The following is a 20,094-nucleotide window of genomic DNA, read 5'->3' as shown; positions in this document are numbered from 1 at the left end:
GGCTACTTCTGCTGATTGCCTGCAATTTGGCAGTTCAAATCTCACCAGGTTCAAGTTTGACGCAGCCTTCCATTCTTCCGAGGTCAGTAAAATGGAAGACCCAGATTGTTGGTGGCAATATGCTGACTCTGTAAACCGCTTAGATAACGCTGTAAAGCAGTATATAAGCCTAAGTGCTATTGCTATTACTATGATTTCGACCTATAAAGTCCTTCATGTCATGGTATGTGGATACCTGCAGGATCCAACCAGAATTGGCTCAACCTATTGAGGATGAGGCTTAAAACAGTGCATGTAACTATTTTAAAAATAAAACAAGTGGTGAAGTAATGTGAAAGTGAAGTTCTTGAACCAATCGCATGGAGTTCTATCAAATGCCAAAAAAGAAAATGTTCCTGTGATTTTCCTGTTGGCTAATAAGCAAATGTGATTATTATATGGGCATAATTCAATTCTGTGTCTTGATATTTCTTGTGTGTTTTATATGTTCTTAGAGGTTAGTCTTTTGTGGTATATCACAAAGATATACCACCATATGTTCTTACCAGGTTAGTCTTTTGTGGTCCAAAGATGGGTTGCTCGTGGTTTGGCCAAACCGGTAGTGGCGATTTGGCCTGAATCGCAGAATCGAGAGTGACCCAGGCTAGCCATGCCCCTGAACTGGTTCATTGGTCTCTTCTGCCGTTGCATTTGCAGTCAACTGTGCATGTGCGAGCAAAGTACACACATAGTGAACCAGTATCAACTGGTACAGGAACCCACCCTGGTATAGTCCTGAAAATAAGGAGTGAGAAAGATTTCTCTCCCAAGCTACTGTTTACCATGAATGGAAACAAACACTGAAACAAAAAGTTTTTGAAAACATTTCTGAAAGAAATAAATGGAAATTAAATTATTTACCTATATTTTAATATCCCCAAAAAAGAGAGACAGGAGAGAGAGTGAAGCCATTTGAACTTTTTCTTTGGTTAAAGCAGAGGTAGGCTACATAAGGCACCTTTTGGCAGACCTGAAATTCCTTAAATTGCCCTGCTATAAATTGATGGCACAATTATTAAAATTGCTAATATAGCTTCTCATTATATTAAGGCAGAAAACACAATAAAACATTGTACAAGCTCTAGAATAAGCTTAATGTTTCTTTAGGAGTAGTTGCTAAGAAAAACAAAGAAAGAAACCAAAATCAGAAGGGAAGTAGAACAATAAATCTAGAAAATGACAGCTTCCTGAAGTGAATAACATCATTTCGCCTATTTTCCATCTCGGCTTATATCCACTATAGTACTTAATTACTCCTGCCACTCCCAGGAATTAAATATGATTCCAATCACCAGAAAGATGAAGATCATAGGTTAGAGTTGTCAACAAAACAGCAATGTGTTATAAATGATGAGACTGTGATTAAAAAATAATAATGCTGGACAGTGAAAAATCATACACATTCAGAAACTGAATTTCCTATGGTTATATATACATAGCCTAGAAAGAAGATGGGAGATCATTATGAAATCCCAACATGGGGTTAGGTCAGGAAGATGAAAACAGACCTCAGAAGAAGGGGGAACAGTGGTTGTTTTCCAGGAAAGTTACATGGATATGACCTTGACATTACCAGGAATTGAGCTTATTGGATGATTTTGCCACTATAGCCAAAGCAATACCGTAGCTCACAAAGGTTATGTATCAGGGGTGGGTTCCTGTCAGTTCTAACCTCTTTTATAGAAGAGGTTCCACAAATCTACAGTGCTGTTTTGAACCGGTTCCAACACCCCCTCCCCCGGCACATCAGCAAGATGAAGAGCGAGAGGAGGAATTCTGGGAGTTGAAGTCCACAAATCTTAAAGCTGTCAAGTTTGAACACCCCTGGTGGTTTTTTTCTAAAGGGTTAGGGGTGCAAGCGTCTTGTAATTTAACAGCTTTAAGGCTTGCGTGCTTCAATGCCAGAGTTCCTGAGCCAACATTTTGGTTGCTAAGCAAGAGTGTTGTTAAGTGAGTTTTACCACATTTTACAAGTTGGCCACGCCCACCCAGTCACATGGCTGGCAAGCCACTCCCACACAATAGGCCACACCCACAGAAGAGGTTCTAAATATTTTTGAAACCCAACACTGATATGTATGTACACCTAAACTCCATCCACATTTCATTGCTATCCCAAATCTGCTACTCACTGAACTCACTCACATGACTGAAATCAAATCAATTTGAAGAGAAGCATCTAATGTGCTTGCTTCCTGGTCACACAGCATATTTGTCCACATGCGACAAATATTTCTGAAGATAATTTAGTACAGGATTTTTAAAATGAGATTAGGATAGTCCATAATGTAAAATTTAGAGCTTTTTGTTGGAGTTTGGGGGAGGGGGGAATTGGCCTGCCAAAGTAATATCTACAGCGGTCAATCTGGACTGTACTATCCTTGATGGGTTAATACAGGCAAAATATAAAAAGACATTTAATGAAATGCACAATCCTCTTCAGACTCCAACTCCAAAGTTCTTTCATTGTTTTGCTAATTTATGATTCTCCTGTACTGTACTGTATAAACAATAAAAAGGCAATCAGTAAAGTCAAGGATAAAAGCTCTCTGACTTATAATTTGAGCAGTGAAGTAAAACACTGTACTAATATTACTGCCATTGTACTATTGTTCCTACAAAAGTTACGTTGCTAATCCCCTCTAGTATTATGACTGCAGCTCCAGCCAAAATGTAATCATGGGGAAATTGTCAAACAGCTAACATGACTAGTACGTTATATTAGTCACAGAAATGGGGCATAATTTAAAACCAGTTTGCTGGGGGAAGGGGGAGAGAAAGAGAGTGATATTTTGGGTCCGCTGGTGCTAAGACTAACCAAGCACTTTTTCCCTGCATCTCATTCCATTTTCAGCCAAAATAGAAGAAAAGACTCCCCTATGTGAACTTAAATGATTGGTTTTGCATCTGCTTCTACAATTCTCACCCTCTGTTGAGGTAGAACTGCCTCAATCAATTTAAACTGCTACTATAAATCTGAGATCACTCTCAAAATTGAGCAAGTAGTACCCAATGGAGGTAGGGAGCTCTACTACTTAAAACAAAAGTACAAGTTCAAGATAATTGATATGGCATTAAAAGCCGAGAAGTCAATAAACCCATCTCTTATATATGTCCACTGCAAGAATTATCCAGAAAAGACATTCTTTCATATTAAAAACTTTTTTCTATCTTTTCCTGCATTTTTTTTCCTGTGAGAATCTGATTGCTAGGTCATTGTTTTAAAAAACACAAGAAAGCAGAAAAAACTTCAGGGTATTCTAAGAAAGAAAGAAAGATCAAGATAATATGCATATTCACATTGATAAGCTTATGCATGTTAAGAAAAATCTAGATACATGAATGACCCCCAACATTCTTGGGCCAGCTTCCCCTTTTTTTTTTTGCTGCTATAAACTCACTTCAAGGTATTATATCAATATGGATGAATCAGTGTATCTATGAAGGAGCTTTCCATCAACCCAGGTATGTATGTATGTATGTATGTATGAATGTGTGTATGTATGTATGTATATATATATATATATATTATAAAACCTCAGAATATATATATTCTGAGGTTTTCGCGGGTGTTAGTATGTAGGTCTTTGGTTATTTGGGTTTTGTCCCATGTAAAATTAGAAGTGTCGCTAAGACACTTCTAATTTTACACGGGACAAAACCCGAATAACCAAAGACAGACAGACAGACAGACAGACAGACAGACAGACAGACAGACATTTGCCAAATGTCAGGATTTGACATTTGATTCTTTTATCTGCTATCAGTTAAATCGTTCATCCTGAAACTTTTCTTTCCATTCATCTGATATTGAACCGAGTGGTGTATGGTTAATCAAATAAACAGCTATAGATCTGGCATCCAGTCTTTGCTGTTGTTAAACAGCAATATTTCAATTAGTTGCCTTGTTCTCTTTTGTGTAATCTCCATATCCTGCTGGATTCCCCCACCCCCCCAAATGCATTGCCCCTTGCGAAGGAGAGCAAAGGGTGTCTCAAGGGTGCCCGCTTTTGCTTTCAGATGAAATATTCTTTTCGGTTCTCATCCATGGCGTCTTGAAGGGTAGGGTCATTTTTCAGAGCAGCATCTGCGCTTTCGGCAAATTCAGTTCCCTTTGCTTCATTGGTATGATAGGTGCCCTTGTGCCGGTACATGTATCTCAGCATCAACACCAAGAGGCAAATCAAGACTAAGACCACAGCTGCAATGACACCTATAGAAAGGGAGAAACATTTCAATTTTTTCCCATTAATGATTTCAAGTAACCTAAGTAACCCCCCACCAACACACACACACACACGTTCTGGTTTTGATTTATTCCACATGGAAGCCTTCTGTTAGGACTTTTAAAGAAAGATAACAACCCCACATCAACAAAGGGCCCTGACATTGTAATGATTAGGATGGGTTGACAGAAAGAGTACTTGCGAAAGAAAAAAAGAAAAACCAAAACAAGGGAGCACAAAGATGCCCTGGTTTTCATTCTAGTTAACTTATTGATCTTTATTTGGGCCAACATGGTGATACTTTCTAACTGTTTTATCCAAGACATCAAGAGAAGACCAGCTTCAGGAAGTTCCCAAAGGTGCTTTTTTCAAGAGGCAACTGGACTTTCAAGTTTTTCTTTGAAGACGTTTTTTTGTTCTCATCCAAGAAGTAAAACATCTTCAAAGAAAAACCAGAAAGTCAAGTTGCTGCTTGGAAGAAAAAAAAACAACCACCTTTGGGACAACCATAACCTGGATGACTGAGAATCTCCATAGACATTCAACTTGAGGAAGACTACAGTATAATATTGAGCCTTAAAAAAAATTGAAATGAGAACTGGCTCTAGATTTGTGTAAGGATTATATAATCCGATGCAACCTCCAACTACTTCGTTGCCTGAACAAATCCAAGTACTATCTAGCCAGAATTTAAACTCATTTCAAGAAATAAATTCATAAATTGTTAAAGTTGATCAATGCAAGTTTTAATTGAGAGCAAACCCAGTTCAGCTTGTAGAAGATGAGCAGGAGGGCCTCGTGAATTTTGCTGCTGATGTAGTGGGCATTTGACACAATTTTATTTCTTCACCATTCCTGCCAATGGCTCATTCCATAATTCTGACTAAATAGCTTATGGAGTGAATCAGAGGATCTTAAAAAAACCCTGGTGGGAAATCAGAGATTGGTTGAGAATTTAAGAAACACTTAGTGAAATAAGTGATGTTACAATAGCAATAGCACTTAGATTTATATACCACTTCACAATGCTTTATGGCCCTCTCTAAGCAGTTTACAAAGTCAGCCTATTGCCCCTCAACAATCTGGCTCCTCATTTTACCCACCTCGGAAGGAGGGAAGACTGAATCAACCTTGAGCCTGGAAACATTCGAACTGCCAAATTGCAGGCAGCCGGCAGGCAGCAGAAGTAGCCTGCAGTACTGCATTTTAACTACTGTGCCACCACACCGTGGCACAAAAGGCAAAGATAGTTGCTTAGCAACCAAGTTATTTTACTTCTGCCTACCCAACTAGCCTGCATACAAAGTTCAAAGTTTAATGAATTTATATGCCGCCCAATCCTGAAGGACTCTGAGCGGCTTACATAAAAACAACTCTAAAAAGAATACTAAAAAATTTAAAATAGAGACAGAAAGCAAGTTAAAAAGACACATCATGCACTCAACCTTAGTGGGGCTGGACCTCATTCAAGAGGTCAACAGCCCCAGGCCTGCCGGAATAGCCAGGTCTTAGTAGACTTTCGGAAGGCCGAGAGAGTGGGGAGGGTCCGGATCTCTGGGGGTAGATCGTTCCATAGGGCCGGGGCAGCTACAGAGAAGGCCCTCCCCCGAGGAGCCGCCAGACAACATTGTCTAGTCGACGGCACCCGGAGAAGGCCCATCCTGTGTGATCTTATCGGACGCTGGGAGGTATTGATCTAGCACTTTTAATTTGGTTCACTGTTTGTGATGTGGTTCCCACATGTGGACAGTTCAATTTTTAAAGCAAGCATAGTATTAGGCTAGAAATAATAGGCATGTGCAAAGTGGTCATGTTTCTTCTTCACACGGTACAGCAATTATGCAATGTGCTTTATTGCTTAACACTGTGTTGTTTCAAAATCTCTTCTGGCACATTCAATGCCACAGAAGCAATGTGAATCTAAGCACCATGGCAGCTTCACTTCACTTTTTAGAATCAGGGGACACATTGCTTTGAAGTGTGCTTTGCTCAAAGCACCACTGGGGGAGAACATGCTTTCAAAAGGGATGCACAGCCCAAATGTTGGGTTCTAAGACAATCTCTTTTTCCTGAGATCTCAAAACAAGCTCACAATAATTAACATAGAACCTCTGTTGAAATCTTGACTATATTAAAATAATGTTGTATCATGACAAGATGCTAATGGGATTAGAACTCAATTGCTGTAACATATTTCTGCTTTGGCAGTTTTCACTAGGGAACCATTTTTGTTTAACAGACAGTTGTTCATCTGTGTCTCCTGTGACTTGTGGGGAGAAGGAAGAAGAGGAGGCTTAACATTGTAAAGCTTTAGGATAATAACATCTGGGGTCCTGTAAAACCAGAAACAAAATAGACCAGAAATTGACTGATGCATCCCTTTTTAGCAACTCAGCAGTAGCAGGAGATCTTGTCAAAGAATTGGTAGGGAGTTTTAAGGATTGGGGAAGACTGGAAGAAATGATTACGTGCTACTTTTCTGATCATTAGATGGGCTAACCAAACGATCAAATTATTGATCTCCAATTCCAAATCTCTTAAACATAATCTAGTGCATGCCTGCTCCAAAATAACCTCCACAGAATCATATGTAATTACATAAGTAATATGTAATTATTTATGCCAGGTTTGATTTGGAGAGAAAAATTATTCCTAGTTTATTTGTGGTACAGATAAATATCCTTTAAGATACTGCTGCTAGCACCTCAACATAAATAAGCTAGAAGTTTACATATTATTATGACACTGTTGCCTCTCTCTTGTTTCTCTTCCTTGGCAGTGTAGGAAGTTAGTACTCACCCCTCTCCTAGAAAAATGAAATATTAAAAAGGCAGAATATTATATTTCTTTGGATGAGAAATGGAGAAACATGTTTTTGGCAAGAAACAGACTCATTCTTAATAGCCCCCACCATCCTCAATAGCCCACAGCAGATGTCCGCACTTAAGAGATAAAGAGATAGCTAGGTCTATTTATAGACAAATGCCCTCACACAAGTTCCAACAAAGGTAGGATTAGCCCTCTACCCATCTCACCACATGGCACCTGGGAAGATTACATCACCGAACAAGGCTCAACCAAACCTGGGACTCAGAACAGCGTACAGAATTACCCCCTGCATGGCCCCATGGGAGTCTGACAACCAATCAGAATACAAGCTCAAATTCAAAAGCCCAGAGAGGGTATAAAACTCAGGCACTCTCAGCATCTCTCCCCTTTTTTCTTCTTCATTCAACATTTTCAAGGCAAGTGATCCTATCCACCATTAAAACCATCTTTCCAAACAGTCACCATGTTTCCAGTGTCTTTCTCCCTACTTGGAACTGAACATTTCTTCCAACAGCAAAAATAAAAATATTTTTAACAATTTCACTGTTACTATTAGAGGCACATCAGAAAAAATCCTTCTGTCTAATAGCAGGATGAACATTTATCCTGTTGGAAGGGGTCATCAGAGATGTGTTTTTCTTTTGTTTGACGTATACTGTAATTTCCTTTTCTTTTTCCTATTTCTTATCTTTCTTCTTAACTCCTCCCTTCGTTTCCTTGGTTTTATAGCTTTTATATCCTTTATAGGGATGTGGGTAATCAACTCTTTAGTCACTTTCTAACTAAATAACAAAATAATCTTCCATTAACAGTTATCTCTCTTTTTCGAGATTATTATATAAGGTACTAGTATAAACAGATTTCTTCTATCTTTGTTTTAAATGTTTGGATTTCCACTATTTTAGGATTAAAAAAATAGGAATCATTTTCGGATCTCCATTTTTATTTGCTTTTTCTTCTTTAATTTCTCTGATATTCTGATATCTTCAGAATAAGTCTATCTGAGAGCCAGAAAACAACCAGAACAAGACAAACCACTTACTTTTATCAAAGAAGCACTTCCAGAAAAAAGTTAAATCAATTCTATAGTGGCTGGATTAGTATATTTCAGGGGAAGGGAAAAAAACACTGGAGGATATTAGCACATCCTGTTCCTGAATCACTGCGGTTTTAATATATCTAGACTGAATGCTTTTCAGCAAAATGATTGATATTTTACATTGCTACCTCCATCTTCTCTAAACCATCTTTTTTTTTAAAAAAAAACCTTTTTCTCCAACCAATTGTTTGTCTACATTGTCTTGTTCTTCTTTGTTTTTCAGCTGCTCCATCTACAAGCATTTTTTTAAAAATCAGCAATCTTAATTTATTTTACACTTCAGGCTGGTTTTCTCCAGCTCCCTTGTCTTGATTAAATGTCTTTTTCATATAACCTGTGATTCAGGGATGTAATAATCGAAATCATTTCCAAATCTCTTTGTAGCTGTTCATTCTCCTGGTGAGGGCAGAAGCATATATATTAAGACCCATATTGTTCCTATAATAAATGGCGTGCATTGAGGATCTCTTACATCTACATTCCATTTGGTCATAAGATACCCATCATGTGATCACCTTCATCCTTACAGGGACTCTTCAAACACTGGTAGCCTTATGTTATTCTATACGGTGCCTCCTGGTTGTGAATGTAACAGAAAATAGCATACAGGATATGCACTGTGTAAAAATAAATATTCTGTGGAAGTCATGCAAAGCCCTGTACACAAAGCATGACATAATACCTGTATCTTTCTGAGAGCTTGAGAAGAGAAGAGAAGAAGAATGCTGTATGTAGCATTCTGATTATGTTTCCAACAATGTTTTCTCTCTTGTTCATTCCTTTACTTGCAACATAATTTGTTGCATAATAATTTGAAGGGATTTTTGTTTCCTAATATCTCTACTGATATATGATAGACAGGCAGACCGTCAGACCAACGCATAGACAAACAGACAGATAGATATGGCATCGGAAACATTCCATTTTTCAAGGGGGTGGTTTGGCAATATTTTTGGAATATAAAATGTATCATGGGGTCTTAGATGAGCTTCTGTATTACAGTTGCATTTCTCAATTTGTTCTGTAAGTAGTCTGAGACCTGAATTATTGCTCCTCTCTCTTTTTCATGTCTTCATGAATTTAACTAGGGCCTGTACATTGGGAAACCTTAAATGTTCATATAGATGTAACTGTCAGCCTCTGCTTCACTGCTGCTTTTCGGCTGCCATTGAAATGGGGAGGGGGGCATGGTATTTGGGAGGGGAATCATTATGTACTGGAGGATTGTTATTAGGAGCTGTCCTGACAATCTATCTGCGCATGTGGAAAAAGGGAGTTTCCCGCCAAGGCCAACTGTCCAGCATTCCACCCTGATGATGTTTTTTGAAGACATCTCCCACCTGACGGTTGGGTGAATTATTATTTTTTATAATATTTTTTTTTGTTACATAAACAACACATGCCCACAACAGTGGGGGGAAAAAATCAAAACAAAGAAGAGCAAAAAACAAGGCAGAGAGAAAAAAAACACAACAAGTATATGTTATAAAAAAGTATATCAGCTGGGTACAAGTTTTTGTGCATCTCTTCCATTAATTCATATTAATTCAAATATCTTAACTCAAATGTTTACCATATTAACATAATCATACCTCCACTTTTAGTTGACTACAGTTGTTTAAACATCCTTCATCCTTAACTATGCCAAAGATTTAATCCATAACCACATGCTAGCATTTCATTTACTTGTTTATAAAATCCTCCATTAACATCAAATCCTGTTTTAGCTAAACATCCATAATATTTAATACCAAAAATTCTATCCTCCATGTATATAGTTTATTATCATTCTCCTTTCTTTATGTAGTTATATCGTATATCATAGCATTTTCCCCATATTAGTTAAGATTTAACTGTATATAGTTTTGTTTTATTTTTTATAGTAATAATTATTGTGATTAATAACCTTTATATATAGTCCAAAAATATTTCTAACCTTCCCTTCTCATATCCAATTATTATTTATCATAACAACTCAACATTATATACATTACTATCATTATCAATTATTATTCAACTATATCTATTACAAATGAATTTAACTAGGTTTAGCTAGTTTTAAATTGTATTCTTCCATCTATCAGCCTGTGTCTCTCCAGTAACAAAACTTCCTTAATCCTGTTGCCATTCGTAGGTCGAATTCTCCAAACATCTTTATGAGCAAGTCCATACAAAAAAATCTTTGCACCTTTTTGCTTATGGTGCCTCTCATATAATGCTGCCGTCCTCCGTTTATTTCCTTTATCAGCTTGTCTTTAATTCTCAGTGGTGGTATCAAAAGTTTTGCAGATGGTATTTCATAAAGTATAAATTCTTTAATGCTTTTCACTCCTCCTGCGCCCTGTCTTTCGAAGTAAATCTTCTGTGTGGCTGCCTCCCCCTTCAGACATTCCATCTTTTTCTCCCTCAGAGGTAAACCAGTTGCCCCGAGTATCAGCAAGTTGAAAATCTTTATCTCTGACATCCCTCGTTTGTATTTGAAGAACATTCAAAGGTTCAACATTCTCATTTTTTCCTTCATATTTTGTTGCTAGTAACAGCAGATAATCCAGTTTCCTCTCAATTCTATCATGTGTGGCAGATCATTTTTGTAGTGCCGAAGAAATCATTTGAATAGAGGCTTGAATAGACGCCATATTTGTACGCAGTTAGTATTTTTTCTTTAGAAACTCTGAGGTATTTGCAAGTAAAAACAAGCTGGGAACTGTACAATCTTATCTGATCTTAGACCAATCCAGCCAAGCAATAAAAATGTCAAGTTGTAAGGAGCCAAATTATAGTGAATTGGTTTACAGCCCACTTGCAGAGGATCAGAGGAGATGTTGGAGTAATCTATCCTTTGTCCATGTAAATAGCATTTAAAACATTTAAAAAATAGGGTAACCACCATCCATAAACCAATAAAGAGATCGAAATCGCCGCTAGATTCTTCTGTTCTTTGATTTAAATTAGCTTGAATTTTTATGCGGACTGTCTTTCTCTGAGTAATAAAATCACCTTACCAGCTGGAAACACTTTGCCATTCTTTGGAGCTATCTGCAGTTTCAGTTAGCCTTGTGGCTAATCCGGAAGTCACTGGCAAAGGAGGTTAAATTCCAAGCCCCCCAGAGACTTTGCGAACATCTCTGGTGTCACTGGATCTCCTCCTACCTTTCACTGTCTCTCCGGGACAGCTTGGGTCCAAAAAAGAACCGTCCAAGTGCTTCGGAATAGGGGAATTTCAGGAATAGCCTGAAAATCCGTCTTCTCACTGCTAAGCCCTGCCTTCTTCCCGGTTGGGTGAATTATTATTGGACTATGAAATGGGGTGCCAAGGGGAGGGGATTGAATCATACATGATATCTATTGCTTTCGCGCCAATTTACTCAGACTCAGCTTTGCTTTGCTACTCATCGTTTGTAATTAGTAAAAGTACACTTAATTCTAAGCATGGAGTTGAGTGGTTTCTTTCTTGATTATTAAACAAAGGAGCACCTGACATTAAGCTGAGTCTCACCTCGCACCCAACCCGGAGCGAACACCTTCCGAGGGGGGTGTCCTCACAGAGAAAAAAAAATGTCTTTACAAGGCAGTGACCAGGAGGAAGAAATGGGAGCAACGGCAGCTCCATCATTAATGGAAATGCTGGCCGACCTGAGAGTGGAGGAACCTACTGTTCGACCCAGGTGGACTTGGGGAGTGGGACAGAAAGAGGAATCTGATGAACCACTAACTGGAGTCACGAAGAGGAGGCCCAGGAAACCAGCTGCTGACTGACGTGGCTCTAAGGATGAAGACTACAAGATGTCCCAAGCCATGAAACTCCTCGAAGAGGCGTGGGGTGAACGCCGGGCTCGAGAGAGTGGTGTGGAAAGAGGACTGGCGGAGGAACTAGAGAGAAGGTACCCATTGCTTAGCTTAAGGGAGAATGGGGGGCCCAAAGGGAAATGTGCACAAGAAGACCCAGCACCGACCTCTCCCCCTGCAGCTAGAGACATTCCGAGAGGGGGGGGCAGGCGACATCGGATGGCTAAGGTCCCACCCTTAAGCGTAAAATATGATGGAGAACCCAGTGGATTGGGGTTGTTTATAATTCAGGTTTGGAATTATATGCAAATATATGGGCCTGATCTGGATTCTGATGAAGCTAAAGTGAGAATAGTGTTAATGGCCCTAGAGAAGAAAGCAGCTGACTGAATGGTCGGATTACATAATAGTGACTCCCCTCTCCTGAGGAATTTTGATGGTTTTATGGCAGCCATGAGAAGATGCTTTGATGATCCTTTCACCGAGCGCCGGGCTAGAATTAAATTTACGACCCTCAGACAGGGGAAAAAGACTGCCTGAATATGTACAGGAATTTCAAGAATTGTCAGCTTATATGAGAGGATGGTCTGAAGAGGCCTTGTTAGATCGGTTCGCGGATGGCTTGAACAAAGACGTTTACCAGCAATGTGTAAACAGGAGACTCCCCCCGCCGCTTAGAACCTTGGTACGAGCCTGCTGCAGATGTTGAAGTTGATTTGGCTAGACTCCGTTACAAGGAAGAGGGAGAAGCTGAGGATTCCCCTCCCCCCACCAAATCTCCCCTCCCAAAGGTGCAAAAAGGGGGAAGGGGAGGATGACAGTAACCTGACAGTAACATAAAATAGAGAATATATCTTTCACTTCCATACTTGCTTTCTTTGGAAGCTCCCAATATCATACAAGGAGATAGTTTCCTGGAACCAGGTGTCTATTTTACCCTTTTTCCTATAATATGGGGATGGTAGTAGGGTTCGGTGATAAGATTATAGACAGGGGGGTGCCAGTGAACTCATCCCCCATTCTACTAATAGAATACATAGCAACACACCATTAATTTTTCTTAGGGAAAAAAACCCCTCATTCGGTGGAGAATACTTTTTGTTTTGGTTAAGGATGGAAAATCTTGTTTCACTTCCAAAAAACTGTTCGATGAAATATAGTCTTTGTTCGAGTACTATTGTATTCTTACCTCCAATGACTGCAATATCTGTGCTTGTTGGAGAGCTTCCAATATTTGCACCTAGAAATAAAATATACAAAATTTAATTAGACAGGAGATTTCAGATAATAAATAATCACAGCTACTCTACACAGAACAGAGCAAGGATTTCTTTTACCGCTTCCTTTCAAGTATTTTTGTGAACCTAAGAATGCGAAGGATTGAAATGGCAAAGAGCAGGATTCTTTTTTCTAAAAAAACCTTATTAAAACATTTAAGTTGTATAATATTATATCATATGGAGGGGAAAAATACTACTATATTTAAGCAGTGACTCTGCAACCCAGGAAAACATTTACTGAACAACTCAAGAAGACTCCTGTGAAATATTACAAAACTTTGCAGGAAAAAAAATATGGATGCAATTATGTCTGAAAAGGAAGACAATCTAAGAGAGACAGCATTTTGATATTTAGATTTAGATTTAAAATTAGATTTTCCTGATAATGGCATTTTGAGCCCCCCCCCTCCTAATCGTAATTTTGGAGGGCTGAAACACATGGTGGGGTAATGGTATATGGCCCTTGGTCTCTGGATTGCTGATCTGTAATTTATAGTATCTATAGATTCTATACACTAAATGGAAGAAGGCACTTATCTGAGAAAGAAGGAATGCCCCACACACCAAATTCTTAAAGGCATTTCTAACAGCAATCAAACTGCTAGCTTTATTTCTCACATAATGACATTATGACAGGAATTTGAGTACAGAGAATAGAGGCAACTCCCATAATACACAATTCCTGAAGGGGACTGGCAAGAAGGAGATGGCAGAGAAAATAGGGTTGAATGGGAGTTCATTCTGTATTACCCTGTGCATACTGCTAGGCACTTGGAGTGAGGGTGAACTTCTGAATTGGGCTAAGGAAACCTCTTAAGACCTTTCCTTCACCACAGCTTTCCAATTCCCTATTCAAGTTTTGTTTATTAGCAGAGCATTCACACTTGCGAAATCCACTCAATTTGAAATGAAACCATCTAATTGCAGATACGCCATCTTCAATTGAACAATCCTCCCTCAATTGATTGTGGAAAAGCAATGAAGAAGATGCCTATCTGGGTCATTTGAAATAAGCAGCTCCAGAGGCTCTGCTTCTTCTTTGTCTTCATTTTACACCAGAGGAGCATTTGGCTCTCAGAACCCCAATTATACTCATTACTGGATTATAATAATGCCAGAGTAGATAATTTCACAATTTTCAAAGCATATGAAAAATCCAACTATAGGCCTTTTAAGAATCTGTGACAAGAAATTGGTTTGAGAGTTATTAGTGCCTAAAAAAAAATAAAGCATGAAATCTCAACCTTAATTATAGTTATCACAGGGAAGGGGAAATCCAAACTAATAAAAAGCAAAAAGCCTTTACAGCAGAGGAGTGGAGAAAATTTCAGACAATCCCCTTTCTCTTTCCTATCTCACACAGTAATAAGATACTTAATGCATCAGTAAATTGAGAGTCTTTCATTCCCTTAGACCTCCCTTTTCTTTTTTCTGTGATAGCCGCAATTAAAATTCCTTTACTTGAAGAAAGCTGCTTTTGAAAAATGGGATCATTGCCACAGTTGCAACCAGAACTACAGATAGCTACATTTTGATGAAAGCTTCTTGAATCCTGTGTAACAGGGGCAAGCAATCTGCTAGGACCAGAGGCCTCTCATTGACGCACTCACAAAAGACTGCCATTGGGGGTCACTATTCTAAAATGGATGTCATGGTGAGTGTAGCCAGTCACAAAACATCCATTTACTAGAAAGCTAACTTTCTGGAGATATTGATATTGATACTGGAGAAAAACTGAAGTATTTATGAAGTGGACCGAGGAAGAACGAGGCAGGAGGCTCCTGTGGTAAGTTAACAGTGCTTTAAACAGATCCGAACAGTAGACAGGCTAGGGGTAGATCGGGACTCCTGATCAAGCAGGGAGGCCAATAGGCGCGCGTCTGACAGCACGCACTCAGCTATGCTGCGCCTTAGCCAATCAGGCGTGGCCTGGCTGTTGCTGGCTGTCAGTCGTAGCCTTGAGGACTAAAACACCTCTTCCCCCCAGCGAGGGCGCATGCATCGACGTGGCGCATGCGTACTCATGAAGATAGGCGGGACGGCAGTGGACAAACTCTGAATGCCTCAGTTTGGGAGGCGGCGCTGGAAAAGTAAGACATCCCCGTAGCAGCTCCTCCCCAGAGGGAGTGGAGCTCCGGGTGACGTCACAAAGGCCTAGTCCAGATGGCGGAATCCCAGCAAAATATAGGCCGGGTGGCGGGGGCGTGGCCTGAACAGGCGGGGAAATACAAACTGGCTGGCAAGCGGCAAGGGGGCTGGGAAGGCCTGGTAGCGGAAGGCCTAAACTGGAGGAACTAGGAAATGCGGGGTCGGCTTGAGATGGCGTAACAGGTTGCTGGGACACGGCAACTGGGTAGGAGAGGCCTGACTCAGGGAAGGCCTCATGCGGAACGGAGGCTGCAAACTGCAACGGGCCTGGGGCTGGCTGCAAGGCGACGGTGGCTGGCTTCTGTGGGTCGGATGGAGTCGAGGCCTCTGGAGGGTGGTGGTGCCTTAGTTAGTCCACATGGTGTCGCCACTCGGTGCCATTGGGTAGGTGGACCCTGTAGGAACAGGGATCAGTTATTTCGGTGATGGTGGCACGCACCCACCGAGCGTCCCCAACTCCCCGGTGTAGTTTCTGGCCCAGATCAAGTCTCCCACTCGAAAGGAACAGGAAGGGGCCCCAAGGTTGCCAGGCTGTTCCCCTGAATAGAGAGGGTGCAATCTATCCAGGGTAGTCCGCAGGGGCTACCCCATCAGTAGCTCCGCGGGGTTCTTCCGCGTGATGGGGCAAGGAGTGGAATGCTGGACCATAAGGTAAGCAGCCACCCTTGCCGGTCAGTCGCCATGGTCCATGCGGCCCAAAGCCTCCTTGGCCGATCGGACCACTCTCTCCGTCCAGCCATTGCTGGCCGGATGGTAAGGAGCGACTGGTGCATGGCGGATCCCCTGCGTGGCCAGGACTGCCTGCAGGGACATGCAGTCACTAGAGGCAGGGGAGGCATGAGGAAAAGGAAAGAATTTTAAAGATTTTTTTAAAAATAATTAAAGCCAAGGTAGTTGCTACCAGATTCTGTCACAGTGACTTGGAACAGTGCTTAGTGTTAACTATAGGAGGAGGCCAGAGAACTAGGGGCCTCTTTTGCATAAGGAATTTTTCGCCTTTTAAGAGTTAACCAAGGGTTAAAAAGCGAAGAATTCCTTTTGCAAATGAGGCACGTGTTCTCTCGCCTCCTGTAGAGGGCATTTTTAGAGGCTTTTTAGAGTTCTCTGCGAGCAACTAGCTCAGTCTGACTCAGAGCTCTGGCCTTTCATGAGGGCAGAGTTGAAATCCTCTCTGAAACAGCTGGAAAAGGTGCGTGTGTGGGGAGGGGGGAGGAATTCAAAAAGTTTGATTGCATGCAGAACCCATGTTGCCTTTTCAAACACACACACTCACAGCTGGATAAAAGTATATAAGCCCAGCTTCACTGAAAAGGCAACGCGATTCACCTGCAATCAAAGGCTCCGATCGGAAGGCAGCAGGGGAAGGGGCAGGTATGGCAGAGGAGCTGCTTTCAAGCCTTTGAAAAATATATCCAATCCAACTTCTGTGTTTGTGTTTGTTTGAGAGTGAGTGAGTGAGAGAGGGATCCAAGTTCTCTGTGTGTGTGTGTCTGTTTGAGAGAGGGGGGAGGGAGGGAGAGAGGGAGGAAGGAGGGGGAGGGAGAAGAAAAAGAATGGGAAAACTTATTTTGCAAGGGGGAAAAATGCTGTTGCTTTAAATCGGAACTGAGCATGCCTGGCTGTGGAATTCTGGGAGTTGAAGTCCACAAGTCTAAAAAGCTGCCTCACCAGCCATAAAACTCACCGCACATCACTGACTGCCTGGAACGTCATGGATGAGAACTGTGGGCCATTATCGGACACTATGACGTCCGGCAAGCCGTGGGTGACGAAGAGTCACCGCAAAGACCGCACCATACTCTCGTCAGTGCTGGAGGACATGAGGACCAACTCCACCCAGCAAGAGTAGGCATCCACAACCACCAGGAACACCTGGCCATGGAAGGGACCAGCAAAATCAAAATCAAGGTGTAGCTGGGACCAAGGCCCCCTAGGCAACTCCCACTCCCGGGGGGAGGTGGAGGGGAGAGCAGGGCGGGACACCTGGCAGGGCACACACCTCCCCACCCAGCCCTCAATCTCGTCATCCAGGCGGGGCCACCAGATGTAACTCCGGGCGAGCATCTTCATGCGTGCGACCCCGGGGTGGTCCCCATGGAGACGGGAGAGGATTTGGAGGTGGAGGGAGGGTGAAATGACAACTCTGTCGCCCCACAACAGGCACCCGCAGTGTAGGGACAGCTCTAACTGACATGTCTTAAAGGGGCGGAACTCCTGAGAGACTCCACCTGTAAGCCAGCCCCTCAGGACCCATGCCATGATCTGTGAAAGGATAGGGTCGGCTTCAGAGTGGGTGGCCATGTCAGTGGCTGACAGAGGAAGGTCCAAATCTGCAATGGACAGGACCGAGAGACACGGGACTGGGTGTGGGTCAGCGTAGGGGAGGGGGCAGCGGCTAAGGGCATTGGTGTGCCCCAGCTCCTTGCCAGGATGGTATCTCAGCATATAGGAATACACTGCAAGAAACTCGGGTGATCCTGGGAGACAGGATCGGTGGGGTCGGCCTATCACCGGCCAGAAGCCCAAGGAGAGGCTTGTGGTCAGTGTAGAGAGTAAAGTGCCGACCATACAAATAGTCATGGAATTTTTTAATCCCGGACACTGCAGCCAGAGCCTCCATGTCAATCTGGCTGTAGTTCCTCTCAGCCGAGGAGAGTGTTCGGGAATAAAAAACCAGGGGGGCCTCTGAGCCATTAGGAAGGACGTGGCTCAAAATGGCCCCCAGACTAACGGGGGAGGCGTCACATGCTAACGTCAGCGGCATCCTGTCACTGTATTGTACTAAGACTGCCTCTGACATCAGCATGGCTTTGACAGCTGTGAATGCATGCGCTTCGTGGCTGCCCCAGCACCAGGCCGTGGATCGGTCGAGCAACTGATGCAGCGGCTTGGCTAGTGATGCCTTGTGAGGCAAGAAAGGCATGCAGAAATTTAAAAGGCCAAGGAACGCTTGCAGCTCCGCCTTGGAGGTGGGCGCAGGGGCGTTCCGAATGGCAGCTACTTTAGAGGGGGTGGGTGGATTCCCTGGGCGTCAATCATGAAGCCCAGGAATTCCACCTTAGGCACAGCAAAGGAGCATTTGCTGCACTTTAATTTGAGACCCGCACCCCTGAAACGGTCGAGGACCTTCCGTACTACTTCAATGAGCCCTGAGCGGCTGGTGGCAGTGATCAGGATGTCATCGAAGTATGGGATGACACCAGGGAGCCCATGGAGCAGCTGCTCCATGAAGCTCTGGAAGATCCCCGGGTCAATGGAAACGCTAAATTGTAGGCTGCGACAACGGAAGGCCCCACGGTGGGCGACGATGATCTGAGCAGCCGCCGCATCGTCATCCACCAGGAGCTGCTGGTAGGCCTGCGCCATGTCCAGTTTGGCAAAGGTGCAGCCCCGCCCCAAGGAATGGAGCAGGTGCTGCACCACAGGGACTGGATAGGGGTTTGCCTGGAGGCCAAGGTTGATGGTGGACTTGTAGTCTGTGCAGATTATAATGGACCCATCGGCCTTGACAGGGACCACTATTGGGGTCTCCCATCGCGAGTGGTCGATGGGCTCCAGGACTCCCTACGCCAGCAGCTTGTCAAATTCCGTATCAACCTTGGGCCTCAAGGCAAAAGGCACCCTGCGGGCCTTCAGCCTAATAGGGGCAACCTGGGGGTCTAGGTTAAGGGAGATTGGGGTCCCCACGTACTTCCCCAGCTTACCATCAAAAACATCATTGTACTCCACCAGGATGTCTTCGATGCCAGGGGGCGTGTCCGCCGTGAGGTGCACCCGGGAGATGGAGATGCCCAATGTGGTGAACCAATCCAGGCCCAAAAGAGCCAGCAGCGGCTTCTGGACCACCAAGATAGGAAGGCAGCAACTCTTTCCCCCATACTCCACCCACACCCCATAGCAACCCAGGGTTGGAATCTGAGTCCCCTGGTAGTCTCGTAACACAGTGTCCAGTGATGACAACTGGGACTTCGGAACGCCGGGGCAGATGAGGGAGAAGGTAGCCCAGGAGAAGAGGGAACGGGAGGACCCAGAGTCCACCTCCATTAGACAAGGCAACCCCTCAATGAGGATGGGCACAGTTATCTTTTTAGAGCTGGCTGTCGCCTGGCTGACCAACTCTGCAGGGGTGGCAGAAAATCTTTGTCAACGGTAAAGCAGTCATCGCGGCGGCACTGCTGATGGCGGGGTGGCTGCTTCTGCAGTGGGGCGGGTTGAACGTAGGATGGCTGGGACGACTCAGACTGTGGAGGAAGCAGCAGAGTGGCCCGGCAGACTTGTGCCAGGTGCCCTTTCTTATTGCAGCGGAGGCACATGGACACTTTAAAGGGGCAGGACGCCCGGGCATAGTTGCCTCCGCAACCAAGGCAGGCGGCCGCTGCCGCAATGGCGCAGGACGGTGCTTGTGGCTGCCGTCTCGGAATGGCCTTCAGGCGGTCGACCTGGTCCTTCTCGTCAGGATCAGGCAGCGGTACCAGCTCGTCGATCAGGCAGACCCATGGTGCAGGCAGATGAGGTGGAGGCAGGAACCTGGCCATCTCAACGGTAGACTGCTCAGACAGCTCCGCTGCCCGAGCCTCATCAACGGCTTGTGGCAGGGTGATGTCCGCTTTTGCTAGCAGCCGCTGCTTGAGGTGGATGTCCTGCACTCCGCAAACAAATTGCTCAACAAGGTTGTCATCCAGGTCTG

At 43.2% G+C, this 20,094-nt stretch overlaps 1 protein-coding gene across 2 annotated transcripts in view; it reads right to left on the bottom strand.

Annotated features, from left to right (window-relative positions):
- Positions 1-887: 887 nt before the first annotated feature.
- The window catches only part of GYPC (glycophorin C (Gerbich blood group)), an 83,135-nt gene continuing 63,928 nt past the window's right edge, over positions 888-20,094 (bottom strand). For both annotated transcript variants that reach the window (XM_087712217.1, XM_087712214.1), the window contains 2 exons: positions 13,169-13,219; positions 888-4,252 (listed from right to left, as the gene is read on the bottom strand). In XM_087712217.1, coding sequence (XP_087568343.1) covers positions 4,056-4,252; positions 13,169-13,219 — 248 coding nt within the window. In that variant the 3' untranslated portion in view covers positions 888-4,055. The remainder of the gene's footprint in view (positions 4,253-13,168; positions 13,220-20,094) is intronic.

The sequence above is a fragment of the Thamnophis sirtalis genome, unplaced genomic scaffold (assembly GCF_051295495.1).
Source record: "Thamnophis sirtalis isolate CommonGarterSnake01/CBP01778 unplaced genomic scaffold, rThaSir2_p1.2 scaffold_1, whole genome shotgun sequence".
NCBI classification, from domain to species: domain Eukaryota; kingdom Metazoa; phylum Chordata; class Lepidosauria; order Squamata; family Natricidae; genus Thamnophis; species Thamnophis sirtalis.
This window is presented reverse-complemented; position numbering and strand designations above follow the sequence as displayed.